The sequence below is a fragment of the Neltuma alba genome, unplaced genomic scaffold (genome assembly GCF_004799145.2).
Source record: "Neltuma alba isolate B1F8T4 unplaced genomic scaffold, ASM479914v2 tig00011916_pilon, whole genome shotgun sequence".
Taxonomy (NCBI): Eukaryota; Viridiplantae; Streptophyta; class Magnoliopsida; order Fabales; family Fabaceae; genus Neltuma; species Neltuma alba.
The window spans coordinates 570,605-594,160 of record NW_021636509.1 but is presented as its reverse complement, the minus strand read 5'-3'; the positions used below and the strand labels follow the sequence as shown (position 1 = coordinate 594,160).

Here is a 23,556-nt window from a genome sequence, read left to right as displayed (position 1 = left end):
CAACTTAAGTTAAGAAAGAATCAAAGGTAATAACTTTATTTACCAAAACGTACGATGATTCTGCATTAACTTGTAATAATAACACAGAATTAATTCAATCTATCACACCCCCCCCCCAAAAAATCTCTTTTCCTATAAATAGATCATCACACGCCAACATATTCTTCATCAGCACCAGAAGAATCTATATCGTTTGCAGAAAACAAAAACAAATGGCAGCCTCCACCACCCAAATTCTTGCCACACTGTTTCTTCTCCTCGGCCTCATTGCCCATGGTACACACAAACAACCTACTTATATTCTGGTTTCTTAGTATTCTCCATTATTATTATTAACGTTGTTGCATTACATATTGAAGATTTATGTTTCGTTTTTTCCTCTTCTGATGCAGGCAAAGCTACTAACTGTTCGTTAAGGGACATATCAGTGAGCCAAAGTAAGACAGGAGCGATTGTGCAGAACAAACCAGAATGGATGGTGACGATAGAGAACAAGTGTACGTGCGTTCAGTTGAACCTGAAGTTGAAGTGTAATGGTTTTCAGACAGTGGAGAACATTGATCCTTCTGTGTTCCAAGTCTCAAGCGATGGTCTTTGTCTGGTTAATAATGGCCAACCTGTTTATACCAAACCAATCACTTTTAAATATGCTTGGGACAACTCTTTCCCTTTGACTCCTAGTTCCTCCACCATCGCTTGTTCTTAAATACTAATAATAATCCCACATGTGCTTCCTACGTAGTGACCCGACTATATGAATACGGTCGGCTTTATCCTATCTATTTTCATGTATCTTTCTCTTTTGATGAACTATATATGTTTCGGTTTTAGTTGGTCACTCCTTTGTCTTATGTATTCTCGGAATTTTCAATAATATATATTGTGTTTCTTGAAATGTGATGCTTTCATGTGTTGGGGTATTATCATTTTCAATGACTTAATTTTGATTTTTTTTAATTTTCCTAATGATATGTATTTTTTTTAATTTTAATATTCTAGATTTATGAGATGCACACAATAGTATATATATGGAAAAATATATATCTATGTATATATATGAAATATTATAGATTATATAATATGGATGATTTTCTTTTGAAAGAAGCCTGCAATTTGATAGAATTAATTCGGTATTTTGTAATTCTCTTTTTAATGGATGAAAAATCTTTTATTTAAAAATAAAAACTTCTTCTTGGGCCGTGTCCTTGGGACTGGGCCCCACAGAGATTAGCATTGATTCATGAATTTCGAAGCATGAAAGAGTGGAATATAATTTATGAATATAACTTTTCTTATATATTAACATTCAAAAGTTGAAAATTGTACATATGAATAATTTTTTCCACTTTTTAGAAATTAAATCCCTTGAAAAAAAATTTAGTTGTTTGATATGGATAGTCTGGATTTTACTTTAATTGGGAAAATATTTCAAAAAATCTAAAATATTAAAATTAAAATTATATCTAAACTACCCATTATTTGTTTTTTCATAATTATTTGGAATCCAATAACATTAATTTAAATCTGATCATCAATTTGGTTAGGCAAACTCTCTAATATGATTATTTCATGTATCCATCCACAATAAGCTTGTGATATTGGTTAAAGGAAGAGTATTAAATCCCTTTCTATCACACAAAGTTGATTCAATTAATAAGAATATGACTCGCATATTTCATAAAAATATAGGTTCTAATTTCATTGCTGATATGAAAACCTTATCGGTAGATAATCCTTAAATCCTACAAGATCTCATAATAAGGAACCTCATCATCTCTAAGAGACTTATTAATGATTGGTACAAAACCTGATAAGCAAAATGGGAAAGAAAGGGTTCCAAGGGAACATCTTAAACAAACACTCGTCCGCAGTGGACTCCACAGCCTGGCAACATTCATGTCCAACCTTATTAAAGTCACCATGAAGCAATGCATAAAATATGTTCCCAACACAACCTTCTATGTTCCTTAAAGAAGCCCAACACTGTTCAAGATCTTGAGTCGTCTCAATCGAAGAAGATGGAGAAGGAGAAGAAGGTTCTAGAAAGCCTCCAGTGCAATAATCTTTGTAGATTTGAGGGATTTCTGCATGAACAGGGTTAATTTTATCCCAGCAAAGTTGACTTTCATCAAGGATGGCCTTGCAACAACGGTGATTTATCAACGACCAGTTTCCCAACATTCCTTCTGCACAACCTGGTACGTCTCCTAGGAAACTGAAGCATTTTGTTGCTTCTTCTGCAGAAATGGTCATGTCCCGTGCTGCCTGAGCTTTTGGGACGATGTTCAGAATATTTGACAGAAACATTAACGTGGTTGCACAGAAAAGGACTGATGAGAAAATGTTTGATGATTTGGATCGAGCCATGTTTGATCTGATCGATACTGGTGCCGAAGATGTTCGTGTTGGCAGTATTTATATATGGTAAGAAGTTAATTTGATGTTACGTAAATTTCCTCAGTTTCATAGGATGCAATATTAATGAAAGAAGAAATTCATGTTGAATGAAAACGTTTGTTGTTTTTAACGTTAGTTCATTAATCAAGTACGTTTATCAGTTTATTTTTGAAGTATAGAAACAGACCAGTTATGAACTGTTGTATCACTTCCATTCCTAAATATAAGAGTTAATTGACTAATTCGAATAAACTATGAAAATAAGTTAATTATTTGTAATTATATGTGATGTCTTTCCTAAAATATCCTTACTAATAATGTATATTAGCTAGAACTATCATTATTAGAAAAACTATCTTAAAAAAAGCAAAAATATGAGAGACAAAGTGAATTAGAGTTTTTTATTTAGAACCAAAATAAAAGTCAAATTAAATCTTATATTAAGAGACGGAAATAGTATGTATTAATATTTTAATGTCAACATATTGATACGTTTTTACAAGTAGTAACACAATACTCTTTCTGGTCCTTAATATAAGAGCTAATTGACTAATTTGAGCATATCAAGAAAACAAGTTAAGTTAGTTATTTATAATAAATAGGTGTTGTCTTTCTTAAAATATCCTTACTAATCAAGTATATTGGGTAGAACTACCTTTATTATAAGGACTATTTTGAGAAAAAATAAATAACTATAAAAAACAAAATAGATTGGATTCTTATAATTAGAATCAAAATAAAAATTAAATAAGTTCTTATATTAATACTTAGATATCTTATATAATGGGCCTCCAAACTACAAGTGAACAGAAAGTCGTATCTCACTTGAATTGTCCCATCATTATTCATTATACTATAAGAAAATATGCATAGTTATTTGCTCCATCACATATATATAACGAATTGGGTTAATATAATTTTTACCCTCTTAAATTTATTCTCATTTTAGTTTTGGTGTCTCAAGTTTTAAGTCATAAGTTTTGTGCTCTCAATAGGCAAATAAGTTCAAGTTTTTATTAGATTATACGGACTATTGTTTTTAAATGAAATAAAACTTAAATTACCAAAATTTATTGTTTAAAATTTAAGGGATTAAAACATAAATAAAAGTAAACTTGAGAGATCAGAAATTATATTAACCTGAACTAATGATATTGTTAACTAACCTTATGTATTTTAGGTAACTTGATAAATGAAGCGTGCAATTCATAATAACGAATAAATATAAATTGATATGGATATATTGTTTTGCATTTTAAATTATGAACATACATTTCTTGTAACTTTAATTTCCAAATTTGATACTACCTTTGGTCCTTAATATAAGAGTTTTTTTTTTTTTTTTGGTTCTAAATATAAAAACCTAATCCGCTTTGTCTCTCATATTTATTCATCTTTTTTTAAAGTAGTCCTTATAATAATGGTAGTTCTTTTTTTTTCCCAACATAATAATGGTAGTTCTAACTAATACATTTAATTAACAAAGATATTTTAGTAAAGACAACACCTATTTATTATAAATAATTAACTTAACTAATTTTTTTAATATTCTCAACTTAATCAACTAGTTTTTATATTATTAGCCTGTCTTTATGTTATTCAAAAGAAGAAAAAATTCTGCTGGTGACGTAATGCTCCTAGTGATGTAAGTTGGCATTGGAGTAAACTAATGAATTTAATTAATCTGAGAAGCAAATTTGTGTAGGGTAGGTAACCAAACTGGTACCATTTGGCTTGCAAACCCAAATAATGCTCCTTATAAGGACTTTTTTGATATGCTTCAATTGTTAGGCTGAATTTGTTTTCTATATACTCTTCTAATCTTAAATATAGAAGTTCATTAACGATTTGATTTTTAATTCTAAATATAAGATATTAATTTATTTTATATTTCATGTTTATCATTCTTCTCTCAAATTAATTTATCTAACATATAAATTGATATATAATCTAACATTACAGAAGTATTTTAGGGAGATTAAGTCATATTTATTAAAATTAAGTAATTAATTTAGCTTTTTTAATCCATCTATATTAATAATGTACGTGGCTTTTATATTAAAAATAAAAGAAGTACGTTGCATCATTCATGTCTTCCCAAACAAATTAAGACCAGTTGAGATAGATTTTCTTAAAGCTTGTAATATTGTTTTCTTTTTTCTACAAAGATTTTGGAACCGAAAAGTTAGGGGTATTTTTGAAAAAGAAATACGAGTATTTGTTTTTTCCACACAAAAAAAAAAAAGAATCTCTTTTTACGTAAATCTCACAAACAAACTGTCACACCGCCTGATGCGTCCCTGTTTGCTTGCACGTCAACGTTAGTTATCGAAGTGATGGCTTCCTCATGTATTTCCGTGTGCTGTATCAGAATTTGAACTTGAACAGTTTAATATGAGACACATATACCTCCTCCAATACTTGATATAAAAACTAATCCACAAGCTACGTCAGGGAGCATTACAATCATATCTTAAAAAAAAAAATTATTAAAAATCTCGATAATAATTTGAGTAGTGTGTAATGACAAGTTCTATAGTGGAGAATAACAACATTTTAAACTTATTTTGTAATTTTTTTTTCTTTTCTTAAGAACTCATTATTATTCTCCTTTAGATTTAATCATAAATATAAAAATTCAATTCATTTTATCGCTTTTTTTTTTCCTAAAATTAAATATCTCCATTGATTAGAAAGGGATTTTACTAAGAGATAATTTAAATCACCTAATGCATATGATTAGAGATAATAATTTAGGGAGATCAACATATATTTGTGACAAATAACTAATTTAATTAATTTTTCTAATATATCTAAATTATCTATCTAACTCTTATATTAAGAATCAGAGGTAATACTTTTTTTTCATTCACATTAAGAAACATGCTACCTCTAATCCTTAATGTAAATTAAACAAAGGATAACATATGCTTTTTCGGTCCTTAATATAAAAGTTAATTTGACATTTAACTTGGTCCTAAATATAAAATCCTAATATGCTTTGTTTTTCATATTTATTTTTTTTCTAAAGTAATCATTTTAGTAGTTGCACATATTAAAAGTTTTATTAAATAATAATTCTAACTAATACACATGATTAGTAAAAATATTTATGGAAGACAACACCTATTTATTACAAATAACTAATTTAATTAATTTTTTAATTTATTCAATTTAATTAACTACTTTTTATACTAAAAATCAAAATTAATAGCTCCTTATTTTTTGAAGCAATCTTTCTAAATGCTCCCAATTTTTAAGCAAGTGTCGTACCTTTTTTGGAAAATAGTTTCAAGTTTTTTATTGCCAACGGTTACAAGTCAATTAACACATTAGAGTCGTTGTAGAAGTCAAGTAGATTATCCATATTATCCTTATTAATCTTATTATCGAATTTCACAAACTATAGTCTTTGAATCCTTAATGTTAGACTTAATTGACTAATTTGAGTAAATTTAAAATATTAGTCAGATTAATTAATATGATATATATATTTTTTTCTAAAATACTCTAATAATTTTCTCTTTCTCTCTCTGACTTTATTATTGTTGAGATATTATCAATAGAGTTAATTTTTTAAAAGAACTTACATGTAAAACCAATATCAACTTTCAAGTTAGGTCATACATTAAAGACAAGAAGAGTATTAATTTTTGCTTTCTCTTTTATTGAAATGACATGTAAAATCGCCATAAGTAGAACATTTTAGCATTAGTTTTTGCCCTTTGAATTATTACTAAATACTAACAAACAACAATGTTAATTTTTTTAAAAAAAAAAAAATCAAATTTTATTTACTAGCTGCAAGTTTTTGAATGGATCTTGCTATTTCTGAGTTCCACTTTGAAGATGTATAAACATGTACATTTGCCATTTACATTTTCTTTTATCTTTTTTCCTTTCACCCATTCTCTCCCTCATTTGCCTTTTCTACAAATATATATTGGAAAAAATATATATTTCTTACCTATTTATTATTAGATCTAAAAACAGAGGATGAAGAATCCGGAGATCAATGGAAGTTGCAAGAGGCTAAACCAGAGGATGCATAATGCACTTGCATAGAGAATGATCGAGTACTTGAGTGAATATGAGATAATGAAACTCCAAACAGAAAATAGAAGGCCAGAGAATTAAGGGAGGACAGCAAAAGATGCCATAGAGGATGATGAAAGTGGAGATGTGATAACTAAGAAATTCCGCATCGCCTGATAGAGAGGAAATAGGAGAGAACTGGCTTTTACAAATGTCAACGGGGAACTATTGGGTACAGATGGTAAAGGTTTGAGCTATTTGTTAAAAGCCTGGCCAGTGAGAACATAACCCATTTCATTGAATAGACGCTAAGAATGTGTCACCAAACCTTGTCTGCTCATGCCCAGCTATGAAAATCACAAATGAGAATACATTCATTATGATGTTATGATCTCCAACACAAGGTAAAACAACAGGTCCATCCAGAAGGAAGATAAGAGAACTGTCCTAAGAACTAAGCATGACTGAGAGAACATTACAGGGGGATGAGAAGAAAACAATGTTACCTACTACTATAATTCTCAATTTCTCACTTTCTTTTCTTAGCAGGTGGCTGGGGTACCTCCTCCTCATCATCCTCTTCTTCTTCTTCCTCTTCCTCTTCTTCCTCATCATCATCCTCCCCGTCCTCCTCATCATCTTCGTCTCCATCTTCATCATCATCCTCATCCCCATCATCACTTCCTCCTGCACCATTGGCCTCAGGATCTGCTTCTTCCTCACCACCTGAAAAGTCCTCATCTCCTGCATCATCATCATCATCTTGATCATTTGCATCTTCTTCATCTTGGTCATCTTCATCATCATCTTCATCACTACCATCCTTGCATTCTATGAAACCACATTTTCCCCTCACGAGTTCATCTAAAGGAAACCTGACAGAGAATTAACATGTAACACTGGGATGAAATGGACATTCCAAATGTACATAAAGAGGTACCCTCCGAAGAGTTGCACAAATTTAATCTCACCTTCCATCCATTTGAGTGAACTTTGGTGGCACTGAATGATTGACATCAGTCAACAGAGATTCAGTCTGCGTTAGATACACAGAACATGAGAACCTTTATATCGATTCAGTGTGAAAAGAATGTATTAGGTTAGTCTACATCAACCAATAGCCAAAAATTAAAAACAAGGGCAGATAGTATGAGCATATACGGTTACAATTTTTTTGGGTCAAAAATATATGGTTACAATTTAAGGACACACAGTTGGACTTGTCAACAGTTCCAGTTCATAACATACGATTCTCAAATACTAGGAACAGCAAGAAAGAAAGAAATGAATGAAAGGATTGAGATCAGAGTCATTTGGAGTAAAACGCCCTTTTCTAGCCATAGAACACAGGGTGGGAACAATTCACATTTTACAGACCTAAGCCTGGGAAACCAAGCTAGGACTTGATATAGATACAATCAGCAAGAGACCTCATGTTATAATTTTCCCAAACACATATCACTATCACACTTCTTCAAGAGCAGAGCACTTTATATTGTGAACCATTGTTGCGAGTGAAACAAAGCATCCTGAATCAAGTTAAATCATGAATAATGCAACAAGTATAGGAGGCCCCACATTGCATCTTGAATCCCACGAAGCCTGGCCATTAATTAGCATACAAGTAGCATACCTGCCTATGCTAAATACTAAAGGCACGCAAATAATGATTGAATTGTAAACAGGGAAAGAAAAGGCAAAGGTGAAGTTTTAAACACTAAAATGTCCTTTAACACACACGATACTGACCCAAACAGAAATATCAGCCATTCACCCAGCTAAGTAAGATTTTGGATCACAAATGAATAAGGAAGCCTCTGTATATGAACACACCCTGTTTTGTAGAAACATCAAGAAGAATTTCCAGTGCAGAAGATTTGTGCATCACTGTTCTAAGTATAACATGAAGTCACGAACCAGTTCTATCCTTTGAATTCTACAAAGCTGGGAAATCTTTAGAGTAGCTCATCCATAGAAGAAAAATACAACGCAGAGAAAGCATTTGATCGAAAAGGATAAAATAGAAGGGGAAAGTTCAAGTGAGATCCCTAAGTTATTCACAGAAGCCATAAGTAGATGAATGACAGGGAAATTGGAACCCACACAACAGAGAAAACTAAGAGTTGACTCTGATAAACCCAGAAAGAATAGCAAAAACACTAAATTAAATCAGCAATTTCCAGACTAATTTCCAAAAAAAACAGCAAGAGAATAAATTACAAATATAATAGGAAATAAATCCCACAAATAGAGCAGAGAAGGGCAACAATACCACTTTCAGAAGCCAAACGAGGCATTTCCCAGCAGCAAGAACAGTCTCCACCGCCAGAGCCTCCATCAGAGAGCCTATCCAAATCCTCTTCTCTACGAAGCTAAGAGCAGAAGCCTCCATTCTCGAAAACCAAGATTGGAAGAGGCTGGGGAAGAAAAAGCTGTGAAATTGAGCCCTAAACCAGAGGGGAAGAAGACCAATGTTGCAGTGAGAGGCAGTGATGACCCGAACAGGTCTGGCAGTGGGGAGAGAGAAAGCGAAAGAGAGAGACAGAGAGTCCAGGGCCCTCAGGGGCAAAGGCTTTTGGTCCTGTTGGAGTTAACCCTAGTGGCTCATCCAGAAAGTTTAGCTCCTTTTTTCTTTTCTAAAAGAAAAAATAAAATGTGCATACTTCATAGTGAAATGTAAGAAATTATATGTAAATAAAAAAAGTTAAAAAATGGAAACATTTTTATTTTTATATATGGTTGTCACAAAAATTTAATTACAATTTTGGTCAAAGCAACTAAGTAATTAGAATGATATGCTTTTAATTGTATATTGGGCAATACGACTATAGAAAACACAATTGATATGATCATGATTATATGGAAATAATTTAATATAAGATGTTTATTTTTCTAATCAATTTTATTACAATCAAATAATGATCTAAAATAATTTGAATATGAAGGTCTAACTAAACACAGTCATTCAAAAAAAAAAAAAAAAACTAAACACAGTCTTAAAAATAGCAATACGTGATTTATGAATATTATAATTTTCTATAAATTATATATTACTGATTGCACATTGAATCAAATTATAATTGATTCATGTAATCTTAAATAAAGGATATATCTTGATATTATAATTAAACTTTTTGAAAATAACCAACAAGTGTTGGTCTAAGTAGAAGGAACTTAGACACCTTAAACATCATGTTCCGGGTTCAATCTTTAAGGCGGTGTGTATGGAACAAATACTGTTGAGAGGGTCCCTGCTATGACAACTGATAGTACCCTGAGAGATTAATCTCTCACCGTTCGGGTGGGAGAATACTCTGGGTAACCAAAATTTTTTTTTGAAAATAAAAAAAATGAAATAGAATTTATAGTCATTCCATTTGAGAAAGGAACCAAGAAAATTTATTGCCGTAGGTAATCATATGTCACTGGAGTGCGCCAGTAATAGTAACAAAATAGGATTATCTTATATGTTTAATATAAAATCTAGTTGATTAATTTAAAAAATTAAATAAATTATTTTAGAATATTATATTTATTATTATTTTTAAACCGATTTATCCAGCTTATAAGATTATATATAATCTTACATTGAGCATAGCAGTAATAAATAGTAATGTTCACGCCAATATATGACTGTTGAAGTGGACAAATCATTGATTAGTCTAGGATTAGTGTGATAATATTAAAATGAACAAAATTCAAGCAACATGTTTAGATGGCGAATAAAAGACTTACATGTTTAATATAATAATGGTATTTAATAATTTAATCACACGTCACCATCAAATTATAAAATGTTCAGTTAAGTAGGACAGAGTTGAACCATTCCATTAATCTTTGAATCAATCCTAGCCATCTAGATTTTTATGCTTGATTTCAGCTTTTTTCCTCATACAAATGAAAATGCACATGCCTCCTGCAACTTGCATTGTTTTTCTGTGATCTTTTAAGTTTAATTTACTTAATTTCATATAGTTATGTGACATATTTATATATAATATACCACTTTACTCTTTATTATCATTACTTGTAATTTATTCTCACATATCATGAAATGGATTAAATTGATAAAGTTTTTCTTAAAATTTTTCCTTATTAAAGTGCTTTTCATTTCTCTGCATTTACAAAAAATTCCGAACTCTCTCTCTTTTCTTTCTCTCTTTTTAAAGAGAATTAAACTAGGATAAAATTTTTAAAAAAATCATTAAATACATATATTTATAACTTCAAATTTTTCTTACAAGTGATTTATAATGAAAACATGAATTTTAAAAATAAACAAGTATATAACAAAACTATGACACTTTAATATGCTGAATAAGGAGTATATGAAATCTTAAATATTCATCAAAGATCGTGGTCACTTGCCGACATCTTTGAAAACACAAGACCCATTGAACAAAATAGTTTGGTCATATGTAAAATTAAAATCCTAAAATGTTCCTAAAAGTAACTCCAGTTTTCACATAAATATACATGTATGTATTTATTGAGATTGTACCTTACAAGTTGTTTAAGTACTGATCCTGCTAGGGATGAGATTCATGATGACCCGAAATATTCTCAAATTGAGATTTTGAGATTATACATTCTGCTAAAAAAAAAAAAAGATTTTGAGATTATACATACTCATAGGGAAGAATTATAGTATGCTAAATTGCTAATTATACAGGGACCCCATGCTTTGCCCAGATCAAATTCTCTCATTTATATTTAGGTGGTATTTGAATGGAATAAAATCATGATTTTAAAAATACTTTATGATGTACAAAATAAATATGTGGAGAAGTTCGCAGTGGCTAATTTGCCTGAGAAAATGTAAAATGCACGTTGATAGCTTATATGAAGAAGTCTATTTGTTTGGCACTGTGTTTTTGTTAAATGGACTTTTTGTTTCATCTTAAGTTGCAGATGAAGCTACATTTTGCGGCGTTAGATGTTGAAAGCCTACTACGAAATTTGCAAAAATATAAAATTTGCAAAAATATAAAATAATAGTCAATAACTATATGCACAAAAATTATGTTAAATATATCCAATTAAGTGTTTTTTACTACTCCTCCGATTTTTAATATAGAGCCTAATTAAATATTAATGTCAGTCCTAAATATAAAGCCTATTTCATATAATTATCAACTTTTTTTCAAATTAACTTCATTGATGTTTCCTTAACTATAATCAAGTACGAAAGGAAGGAATGAAATTAAAAAAAAAAACTTAAGATGTTTTAAAAAAAAAATATCATATTAACTAATTTAACTAGATTTAGATCTAGTTAAATTAGTTAATTCGGTCTTATATTAAGAATCAAAAAAGTATTTATAAATTTTTCTTAAAATACGTTAACTCTTTATTTTTATACTTTTAATTTTAATATTTCTCTTAAATTTATTAAATTACATACATTATGTATATATAAAATAAGACTTGTACCATTTTTAGTCATTCTGCATTTAAACTTATTTTTTAATTACTCATTCAAACAAGTTTTAATTTGTCAAATTGACTTTTTATAAACATCAATCTAAATATAAATCACATTAATACCAACTGACTTTTACTGCAATTCATTTTTACAAAAATCAGATTAAATAAAAAGCTAGTTTTGTTACTATTAATCCAAACTACACCCTTAGAAGTTTTGTTATCTTAAGATATCCTCATCCCAGTATGTGATTTGTTGTGCTCTGATGTGATGCCTCAAGCTTAATGCCTGTCTTTGTACTAACTTGTTCTTTTGATAATTTGGTCATTCTGAACATTACAGCGAAACTGATTACAAAAGAGGAAAATTGGGCCGCATTAATAATCCTGAGGTCGCTGTTGGTGGTTTTGGACTTTGGGGCTTTGGGCATACTGCATGTTAGAAGCAAAGATCTATCACATTTTTGTTTAGTACTCCTGATATTAATATAAGATTTATTTTATAGTATAATTTATACTATAAAATAAGTTTTATATTTAGAACCGGATGGAGTATAAGTTTTGATGATAAATGTTTTTAAAAAAAAGTTAGCTATAACTAAGTTTTAATGTTCTTATATTCACATACGCACATATAATAGTCATTTTTAAGTTTTTTTTGCCAACATATTTTAAGTGCTTTTACTTATATCGCATTATATATTTTGGCAGAAATTTTTATAGGTTACGACTTACACAATTATTCAATCATATGTTTCTCCTTAAAAGTTTTAATCTTTAAATATATATATATCTAATAGTGTCTCAAAGTATTATTTTCATATAATTTGACTATACTATATATAATATACATCTATGCAAGCCTTTTAACTGGCGGCCCAAAAAAGTCTAGTTGTTGTAATAAAATTTAGTTGATTCTGCTGTCCATTCGTTTCAATCTATGTCTTTTTTTTTTTGAAAGCAAGTCCCCCCCCCAAAAAAAACAACAAATTTTTATTAACTAATCCTTGTTGAGAGAGATCCTGCACACTAATTATTTTAAGGCATTCAAAAATATCATATACTGTCACTGAACTTTAATATAAGAGTTAGTTAATTAATTTGAGTAAATTAAAAAAATTGGTTAAATTAGTTACTTGTAATAAATAGGTGTTGTCTTTCTTAAACACCCTTGCTAATCAAATATATTAGTTAGAATTACGATTACCGCAAGAATTACCTTGAAATAATATAAGAGACAAAATAGATTGACTTTCAATTTGGTTTTAAAGATAAGACCTTAGTCCACATTGTCTTTTATATTTATTTATTTTTTTAAAATAATTCTTATAATAGTTAGTCATATTAAAAGTTTCATCAAAATTCTAACAAATACACATGATAAGTAAATTTGGAAATACAAAAAGAGCGAGCTTGACAATGCGTTTGTAATCTCAAATGTATCTTTTTGGCTAATTTTAACCCGAAGGTAGTATTTAATTTCCTCTCCTTCTTTCCCTATGATCATATCGGGTAGTCTCCTCAGGTCTCCCATTAGTCTCCTCTTCCCCCTCTCTTTAATTACTCAACTCGCATTCCACATGTTCTTAAATCTAATTTAAAAAGCTACAAAACTTCTAGAATCCTTCGGTTTTCTACATTATTGTTTTCCTTTTTTTTTTCTTTTGAATTTTAACTTTTCTTACTAGGATCTACTCTGGCAAATTTCCATTTTATCTTATTACTTACTTTCAAATTTACAATGTGTTAGTTATCTTTATGTTTGTGTCTCTGTGTTTTAATTATAAAGGGGTATGTTAATCTTTTATTAACATTTAAAAATTTCTAATTAGGCCTCTTAACATGATTAAGAATTTGTTAAAAGAATAGGCTTAAATTTAAATTTTGATATTTCGATTAGATTTAATGGGGATTCTCTCTCTATTATATATTTTGAAAAACAATACACAATTTTGATTCATTTATTTATATATATATATATTTATTGACATGAGTAATTCTGGCTGTTGACGAATTGTTCCTATCTATTCTCATGTCCATTTAATTATTGCTGCATTGTATGGCATTATATTCCATTATTTTCCCTCCTATTTAGATTAAGTGAATCAAAATGACAAAATGGGCTATGAATAAAATCATACTACTACATTCGATTCTAAATATAAGACTTGAATTTATTTTTTTTATATTTTTTTATCTTTTTTAAAGTAGTACTGATAATGATTACACATGTTAAAGGGTTTTTATTTCAATGCAATGCACATGATTAACAAGAATAATTTAAGAAAGATAATACTCATCTGTTACAAATAACTTTATTAACTAAATTTCTTAATATTTATAAATTAGTTATCTAGCTGTTATATTAAAAACTATATGTAATATTATTTGATTTTATATGATAATAATGATTATAATTTTTTACCAATAACGTTGCTCCAACTATTACTTCCAAAGCTCGTCGTCACTATGGTTGGTAATAGTAAAAGGACCTCTTTGTGATCACGGTAACGTGACCCCATTTTTTTTCCCCCCAATACAGAGACAATTTATTTAACAAATAAAACGAGCATGTTGGCAACAAAAAAAAAAAGAGAGGATAAGATTAAAAAGGCCGGCCTATTAACATTGAATAATTTGAGAAAAGTCCAAATACACCAAATTATAGCCTAGCCCAAAATTACAAGAGTAGAAAAACAAACATAAAATGCAGCCCAAATAACAATAGACACAAGAAAAAACAAACAACAAAGCTCGAGCATTGCGTCCTGCCAACTGGAAGCCAGACTCAAACAAGATAATCAGCTCAAGCCATAAGCCAAAGAACTGGCTTGGACAAAGGTCAGCAAATTGGAGCCTCCCAACTTGAACTAGCGACATTGCCGGCATGCAGGTCCTACCTAATTTTTTTTATAGAAGAGAGGAGAACTTGAAACCTTGAGATAACGCCACCATGAGACTAGAGCCTCACGACATCTCTACCACACAGGGTATTGAAAAATTCCTTGACATTACACTTCAAGAAGCATGCTGTTAACAAGGAAGTTACAGCAAATGCATGACTAGTGGAAGACAAAGGCAAAGTTGGTTGAAGAAGCTAGCCTGAACCAAAAGAGTACCTATTGACAACACTAGAAAGAAAAAACGCAAAAATAAAAGAAACAAAAATTAAGACTAAAATAGATTGACCAAAAATTTGGGCTTCTTACTCTCAATCCGAAACCCCAAACTAGAGGCTAAGTAAAAAGAGAAAGACTGGCTAACAAAAGACCAAGGGAAAGAGGAAGAGGACACAGCCATAAGGATTAAGAAAAAGGGAAAATAAGTCAATGAAGGAAAAGAAATAAGCTAATAGAAGAAGCAAGGAGAAAACAAAGAAATTGAAGGTAGTGGAGAAAGAAGAAGGGGAAAGTCAAAGGAAAAGAAAGAAAGATGACCTAAGTTGGTGAAAAAGGAAAGAGGAAAAAAGAAAACAAGACAAAAAAGATAACAAATACAACAAGGAATGAAGTTAGGGTAGCAAAAAGTGATTGGGGAAGAAAAAATCAGACTGAAAACCAGTGATCTCTGCTCTGGTTTGGTTTAGGGCCATAACTGGCCAAGGAGAAAACTGGTGTTAAACTGGTTGAACTAATAAAAACCAGGTAACCTGCTAGTTGGAATGGGTTACTCGATTTAATTTTTTTAAAAATCTTCTACTTGGAAAAATGATGTTGTTTTCTTTAGAAAAAACTAAAAAAAAATTATGGCAACCTCTCTTCATCAAGGACCATTCTTTCTTCCAACCTTAGGAGTTCACTTGTTCCCTTTCCTTCCCCCAAATATGAAATTGGAAATCCCTAGCATCTTGAAGGCACCTCTTATCTTTAATCGTCAATCTTCATTGTGTCACCCAAATCCTTTAATTGCTGGTCGGAGTTTTTTTCTCTTCCATGGCCACAGGTTGCCAAAATCAGCAAATCCAGAAATCCTTCAATCACTTCTCTATTCTTTAATCCAATCATAATTTGCATGTTCTTCATGGCTAGAGACTCGTAGGATCCCAATGGCATGACCTATAATATAATCCAACCAATGTAAGAACAATTTCAGAGACCCAGAACATTTCTAACTAAATGAAAACAAGCGCATAGAAGAAGAAAAAAGAAACTACGCTTGTAAAGAAAAGGAAAACTCATGATGTACGGACAATTCTTTTAATTCTAGAACAACTCTTGATTCACAATCAGGTATTAAGAGTATAATTCACAACTAGGCATTAAGAGTGCATTAGCGATTAAGAAAGTAAAACATAATGAGAAGATGTTGATTGTTGGATGGACTGTTGTGAACTATATTCTGTTTAAGGCATTTTAATGCCTTTTATTTTAAAAAGTTGTGGATGGTATTATTTCAATTGGGTCTGGGTTTAAAGCCTCTAGTGCTTATGATTTTAAAATTAACTTGTTGAGCGATTGGAGAAAAGAAGGTCATTTACTCACTGATAGCCATCGAGCTAAAAGGAAAAACAATGATTGCACACTCGCGATTGATGAATGGATTGATGTTAGACAACATTGATAAACTTCTTAGTGTATTCAACACATGGTATGGTATTTGTAAAGTCTGTTGATGCATTATATCTAGTCAAAGATGCCAAAACTCTATTCACACTATTCTATAAAGTCATTTAGTGGATTGGTCATAAGAATATTGTTTATGTGGTGATTGACGATACAACCAACTATACAGCATATGGTAGATTGATTAAGGAGAAGTATGAAAATATTTATTGGTTACCTTGTGTTGCTTATTGTTTGAATCTTGTACTAAAAGACTTTTCAAGCATGCCTCATGTGCCAGACCATGCATCAAAAGCATAAAAAATAACCAGCTTTGCATACAATCATATGGTTTTCTTATTATGGTTGAGAAAAAGACCGAGTTGGAAAGAAATTGTACGTTTTGGAGTCAAAAGATTTGCTACTACATTTATTATATTGCACAATATATATATATATATGCACAAGAATGACTTACAAGCTCTAGTTGTTGATAAGCACTTTATGAATCGTTAAAGCCAAAAAAAAAATTAGTGCAATCGTATTAGATAATCAGTTTAGAAATGACTATTATCAAGTTGTGAAGATTGTAATTCCTCTCATAAAATTGTTGAGAATTGTTGACTCAGATAAGACTTCATTGCCTTATATTTATAAAGGTATACGAAGGGAAAAAATGGTAATTAAGGAGATCCTAAAGAAGAATAAGGACTTGTATAAGCACTATACAAGAATCATTCAAGCTTGACTGGATAGGCATTTGAGATCGATCTTTATGCAGAATCATATTTGTTGAACCCTGCAATCACATATAGTCCAGACTGTCCTAACAAATCAAAGTTAATAATGGTTTTAATTGATGTAGTGGAGTCTTGCTTAGACAAAGATGTTGATGGCTTCTTAGTAATGAAACAAGTGACTACTTATCATGAAGGCAAAGAATCTTTCAATAGACCATCATGTCAAAAAGCAACACAAAAACTAGATCATTGTAAGTGGTTATACTTAATAGTATATTCATGATCATTCACTAGTTCTATATAATATTGTATACTAAATGCATTTTATATTTTTATGATGTACATAAATGGTGGGCATATTATGGATGTTTAGTTTTCAGAATTGCAATGTGTGACAATGTGTATACTTAGTCAAACTTCTTCTTCTTCTCACTATAAGAGGAATTGGAGTTTATTGGAATGCATTTATACCAAAAGAAGAAATAGATTGGAGCATAACAGGCTAAATGATTTGGTCTTCACAAACTATAATTTGCGATTGAAGTATAGGTAATCTTAAAAGTTATGAATACTTTTATTTTAATATGGATTTACATTTAATTAAAATTTTATTTGTTATTAAAGAAGTATATTGAAGAAATAGAAGACAAGCCCCTATTGACTATGAAAACATTGACATTAGGTGACTGAGGAAGATCCCATTCCAGAGTTTGATGATAGAGATGTGGCAACATTTAAAAGTGTTCTCAACAATAAAGGCATTGCAAATTCAACAACTTTTGGGAGGAATAATGAAAGTATTGTTGAAATTTTATTATTGTGTTAGAAGTTATAAATACTTTTATTTTGATATGGATTTACATTTAATTGAAATTTTATTATTGTGTTACTTAGGTGATGATGATATGGATATTATTAAACCTCCACCTCTACAAAATAATGTTGCTACTTTTCCTCTTGCAACTATTGATATCTCAGTCCTTGGCCCTGCTAATGAATTTAATGGTGATTTTGATTTTGCATAGTGATGAAGATATATATTTTATTAATGTTTATATGGTACAATTAAATATTTAAACTACTTTTATTGTTTCCTGTATTTTGTTGGGTGATTATTATTTATGATTGTTGTTCTATTTTGCATTGTTAATTAAATTATATTATTTTAATATGACCAGTCCAACCCCTGTTCCTACTTATTGACTTTTGACCCACTATCTTGACGGGTTTAGTGGTTGGTTTGATCTTTTGTTCTTTGAAAACATCAAAAAAGGAGAGGTGAAGATGAAGAACAACCGAATAAAGAGGAACAAAAGAAGGAAAGGCAGTGGGGTTGAAAAAAGACAGTGAAAAAAAGAAGAAGAAGAAAGGTTAGAAGAATTAAAAATAATAAAAAAGAATCTAAGATGAGATAGAGAGATAGAGGAATAAGAAGAAAAAGCGACCAAGAGCAATTAGGAATGGAGCAAAAGCTATAGAAAAACATCCAAATAAATAATGCCAGAAAAGTACCACTACCAGTGCCGATAAGAGAGACGACACTCTTCTTCAAGAGAGAAAAGCCCTGAATGAATTTTTTTTCTTACTAATATGACCCAAATTGACATTTAATGCCACAAAAGCTCCTTTGGTTTTTTTTTTTTGCCAACGTTACAAACTCCTTTACATCACTTGGAATCCATTTTTGATTCTATTTCCATGCTTCATATGGACCAAACGGGAAAAAATGTTCCCAAGTAAGTACTATAGTCTAAGCCTTAGTTATTATCAACTTACTAGCTCTACATCTGCTCTTTAATATAAGAGCTAATTTAACTTTTAATTTGGTTCTAAATATAACATCCTAATTCATTTTGTTTGTCATATTTATTTATTTTTCCTAAAGTGGTCCTTATAGTAGTTGCACATGTTAAATGTTCTATCAAATAGTAGTTATAGTCAATACACATGATTAGCAAGGATATTTTAGAGAAGACAACACTTATTTATTACAAATAACTAATTTAACAAACTTCTTTAATCTGTTTAAATTAGTCAACTAGCTTTTATATTAAGAACTTGAGGTAGTATTATAAATCCAAGAATTTTCTTTGGATAAAGTTGAATTCAGTATCGATGTATTTAGCATCTTGGTCTTTTTTTATAGTGCATTCAACACCTTGATCTTTTTTTTTTGTGTGTAGCCAATACCTTAATATTATTTTTAGCACATTTAAGACCTTAATGCATCCACCATAATAAAGATTAGAGTGTTGTATGTAATGGATAAAAATAATATTGTTGTGTTGGATGCATTAGAAAAATAAGATTAGGATATTGATTGCTGAATTCATCTAAAAAATAAAATTGGGGTGCTGATGCATTTTTACCTTTCTTTGCAATTAAAAATTACATACAGATTTTAAATCCAATCTCAACAATGATTATATTTCACAATTATATTTTTTACTATAATTAGGAGCATATGATTCTCAAAATAAAAGAATTAATTATATTTGATGATCACTAGTTGATATCAATGTGAACCAATTTGACTTTGAAACCAAAACACAGAATTGTAAGAATTATTTCAAATCAACACCTATCATATATGTATATATATAAAGTAGAATATTTTTTTGTCCTTAATATCTATCACCTTATAAAATTTATTATATAAATAGATAATTTTGCCCTTAATTTATTGTTTTGGAACTTGTTATTTTTACTTTTATATATATATGTACTAGATGGTGGTAAAATTTAAAAATTATAAAAATTGGATTAATACCTTTATCAATCTTTATAATTTGATCAAATTTTGGTTTTACTTTTTGTAATTTTAAATCAATGGTTCTTGTCTTAAGTTTTATCATTTTTTTGATATTAGTTTGATGAATGGTCTCTATTTTCATTTTCATTTTCATTTAGTTTTGGTTTCATTTTTTATATTTAAACTTTTAGATTAAACCCCTTATTTGGATGGAAAGAAAAAGAGAGAGGAAAGAAAACTAGAGAAGAAAATAGGAGAAAAATGTGTTTTCCCTTATTTGAATAGAGGAAGAAAAATGAGAGGAAAAAAAAGCTGAGAAGAAAATAAGGTGTGAGACCCACCCCATTTTCCTTCCAAATTTTCTCTTTGCATATGGAGAGAAAATGGAAAGAAAACCCATTTTCTCGTGCTTGCCCTTGGCCTGCTTCGTGCGTTCTTCTTTTTTGCTCTGAATATTTTCACACATAACTCTCAAATCTAGCCGCGCCTTCGATCTCCTCCTTAACTCCACTCAAGTGAAAATTATGCTTCTATTTGATCTCCACTCAACCTTGCAGCTTCTCTCTTGCAATGCCTCCTCATCTTATCATCAACTTTCTTTATTGAGGTGTGCTTTTTTCTTTTGCATAGTGTTTTTTCTCCCTTTTGGTTCTGGATGCTAAGATATAGATGAAATCAATGGGTACTAGCTTTTTATTTTTGAAATTTTTTAGGGTCTCTGTTGTGTGCATGCATAGCATTAAACTATAATATAATCAAACTTCTTGGTTTTCTATTATATCGAGTCTTATGGTATTGGCCAAAATTTGCTTTTAAGTTTCAAGAAAAAAAAATCATTTTACCTACCGATCAAGAACATCCACATGGTTAGCCAATTATACCCAATTATTCCACTGATCAATTATACCTAATCATAAGTCTAATGTTTTGTTCTAAAACCCATATTTTGTCATTTTGCTATGTTAAATTCTTGTGTTTGATTTGATGGATGCAAGTATAATTTTGTTATGCTATTTTGTTCAATATTTACTTAGGCAAACAATAGTAGTAAGTGTATACCATAAAAATCCCATTTGGCCAAAGACAACAAAACATAAATTAGACACTGACACTGCTAGAAAAAAGGCTTTTAACGGCAGTTATTAAGGGTTTTTCACGGCAGTTTTAGAGGTGAGATGGATATAGTCGATATTGAAAGGTAAAGAAAATACGGCGGTTGAAAACTACCGTGGAAAATTGACTTTCCATTGAACTTTCCACTGCGGTTTTTTACATAACTGCCATTATATGATAATTTTCCATGGCGTTTTAGTTAATAACAGCCGTGAAAATTTTTTTTAACAGTGGTTATTAAAATAATTGTCATTAAAAACACAATTTTTTTTATAATATTGCGTGACTTTTTTTTTCACCTTCCTGTAATTTACAGTTCCAAATAAATATAGGCAGCACAGAATATGCAAAACAAGACCATATGAACATCAACTAGCTAGTTAACATATACAACAAGCATTGAAATTTCTTTTAACATAGGCACAAAAGCAAAATAGAGAGGCAAAGTAGAGTCTGCATCTTTAAAGAAAAGTAACAACTAAATTCTGTCTGTACAATAGAAGTAAAGAACATGTATAGGAACTAAGAGAAAAAATCTAACAAGGAATTTTTTGAGGAATGACCTAACTATTTCAAATATGCTCAAAATTCTGTAGCAATGTTGTTGACAAAGTGTCCCTCATCAAGTTGATGTCATCTATAGGATATGACGCAACATTTTGAAATACCTGTAAATAAATAAAAAATAACATAGTGAACTTAATCAAAAATGTGAAATGAATTGAAGAATGACATGCAATGTAACTTATCTTTATCTCGTCTAATTTCTCAGTTTCCCCTATCTCAATGATGTCATCCATGTAGCGGATAACATAATATCTACATTCAACATGCCCTTGTTGACAAAGGTACTAACAAAATGGAATATAAAATTGAATGTTAGACTTTGATTATAAACATTAACTTTAATTATTGAAAAATATTTAAAAGTATATATTTAGCTCAAAACAGCATACTCTTGGAAGAATCCATGTTGGTGGTTGTCTATTTTGCTTAATCGCCACAACATTGAAACTATATCAACACTATTAAAAAAATGATATTAGAGTATGTTTTTATAAACTTCACGTAATAAATATATAAACATAAACTAACATGTCGATGACATCTCTGGTTTCTTCGGATGGACTTCCACAAAAGGAATCGAACCAATAGACTTTGTTATTAAAAGGGGCACAAACAATTAGAGTCTAATGATAACTGTAAAATATGAACTATGTTAATTATAATCCTATACATACAAATTGTGTATCTCAAATACAATAATATAATTACCCTTCCACTTAGGGTGCAAAATATATTTGCTTTCTTATCTGAGTCATTATAGTCATCATGTAGATCGACCTCACTTCCATAGTATTAAGCTCTTTCTGCACCTTTTGAGGACACATAAAACCATATGTTCCCTCAAGTCCTATGTTCCGACAGATTTGAGTAAAGTGCCTATTATTCAAATAAGAAACATTAGGGCATGCATAAAGTATAACATGAGATAAGAAAATGATATTGCAACTTACAAAATAGACATATGCATGAAGACTATATCCAGCTTCTCAAAGTTGAGGAACTGAACGAGGTCCTTCTTGTCAATGGTAAAGTCCTATGTCATATTTGAACCCACAGTTTCCAGTGGCATCTTGAGAGTAATGAGCTTATTTATGTTTGCCACAGAATGAAGAACCTCCAAATTGGAATACATAAGTGCAACATCACCATGAAAAGGCAGGAATACAAGATCTGATGATACTCTTTTATGGCCTTCTTCACCACTGGCTTTGCAATAAGTTTCTTTGGCCACAAAATGAAATGTCCTTTAGCCTGAGCGATAGTCGAACCTCATCAGTAGGATTGGGCACTGGTGTATTGCCATGACTATGAAGAATCCTATCCATCGTCACCCTCGCTTGATCGCTTAGAACTTTCTTGTCGTGGATCGTTGTGCCCAAGAATGCTCAACCATTAGCAACATGAACAGCTGAATTTTCATAATCCACATAGAGAGCACACGACATTCTATTGTCTTTGACAGGGTCAGGGCTAGGGTTAGGGTCAGACACTATTAGTTGTTGCGTCTGATTATTACTACCCTTCCTACTTTTCATTATAGGTGAACCCTGAAACATCATATGAAATTAGTTAAGGACATTAAATAAGTTTAAATGGATCAAATGAACCTTTATAAGATTTGAAAAATATGTGTGATTATTACCTGGAAAGGTTCAGACACTCGGGACATCTGGAATCTGGTCATGCCCATCATCATCATTGCTTGTTGAAACTTGGCATCGAATTCCTCACGTATCTTTCGCAGCTCCGCCACGTGTTGTTCACTGAGTTCAGCTCGAACTCTCTCCATTTCTTCCTGTAATCGCTGGTCGAGCTCCTCTTTAGATACCATGTCAACGGAGGATGATCCAACGCTTCTTCGAGAACCAGAGCCAAAAAATTCTTTAATACCAATCCCTTTAGGGGTCCCTCTAACTCTGTCGGGATGGTCAGCCTTTCTAATAGCAGTGGCCAGATATTCATCTGTCCTTGAGGAAGGAATATACCT

At 30.6% G+C, this 23,556-nt stretch overlaps 3 protein-coding genes across 3 annotated transcripts; 1 reads left to right on the top strand and 2 right to left on the bottom strand.

The window, feature by feature from the left end:
• The first annotated feature begins 212 nt into the window (after nucleotides 1-212).
• LOC114719408 (protein TAPETUM DETERMINANT 1-like) lies at nucleotides 213-706 on the top strand. Its single transcript, XM_028904892.1, has 2 exons — nucleotides 213-276; nucleotides 393-706. Exons 1-2 carry the CDS (start codon nucleotides 213-215, stop codon nucleotides 704-706), a joined length of 378 nt encoding a protein of 125 aa, XP_028760725.1.
• Nucleotides 707-1,788: 1,082 nt separating this feature from the next.
• On the bottom strand, nucleotides 1,789-2,367 carry LOC114719472 (uncharacterized). Its single transcript, XM_028904984.1, has one exon. It carries the CDS (start codon nucleotides 2,365-2,367, stop codon nucleotides 1,789-1,791), a length of 579 nt encoding a protein of 192 aa, XP_028760817.1.
• Nucleotides 2,368-6,780: 4,413 nt separating this feature from the next.
• LOC114719403 (phosphopantothenoylcysteine decarboxylase subunit VHS3) lies at nucleotides 6,781-8,966 on the bottom strand. The gene is made up of 3 exons (XM_028904877.1): nucleotides 8,705-8,966; nucleotides 7,404-7,468; nucleotides 6,781-7,307 (listed from the first exon to the last, which is right to left on the bottom strand). The coding sequence occupies exons 1-3, from the start codon at nucleotides 8,822-8,824 to the stop codon at nucleotides 6,962-6,964; spliced, it is 531 nt and encodes a 176-aa protein (XP_028760710.1). The 5' UTR covers nucleotides 8,825-8,966; the 3' UTR covers nucleotides 6,781-6,961.
• Between the last annotated feature and the right edge of the window lie 14,590 nt (nucleotides 8,967-23,556).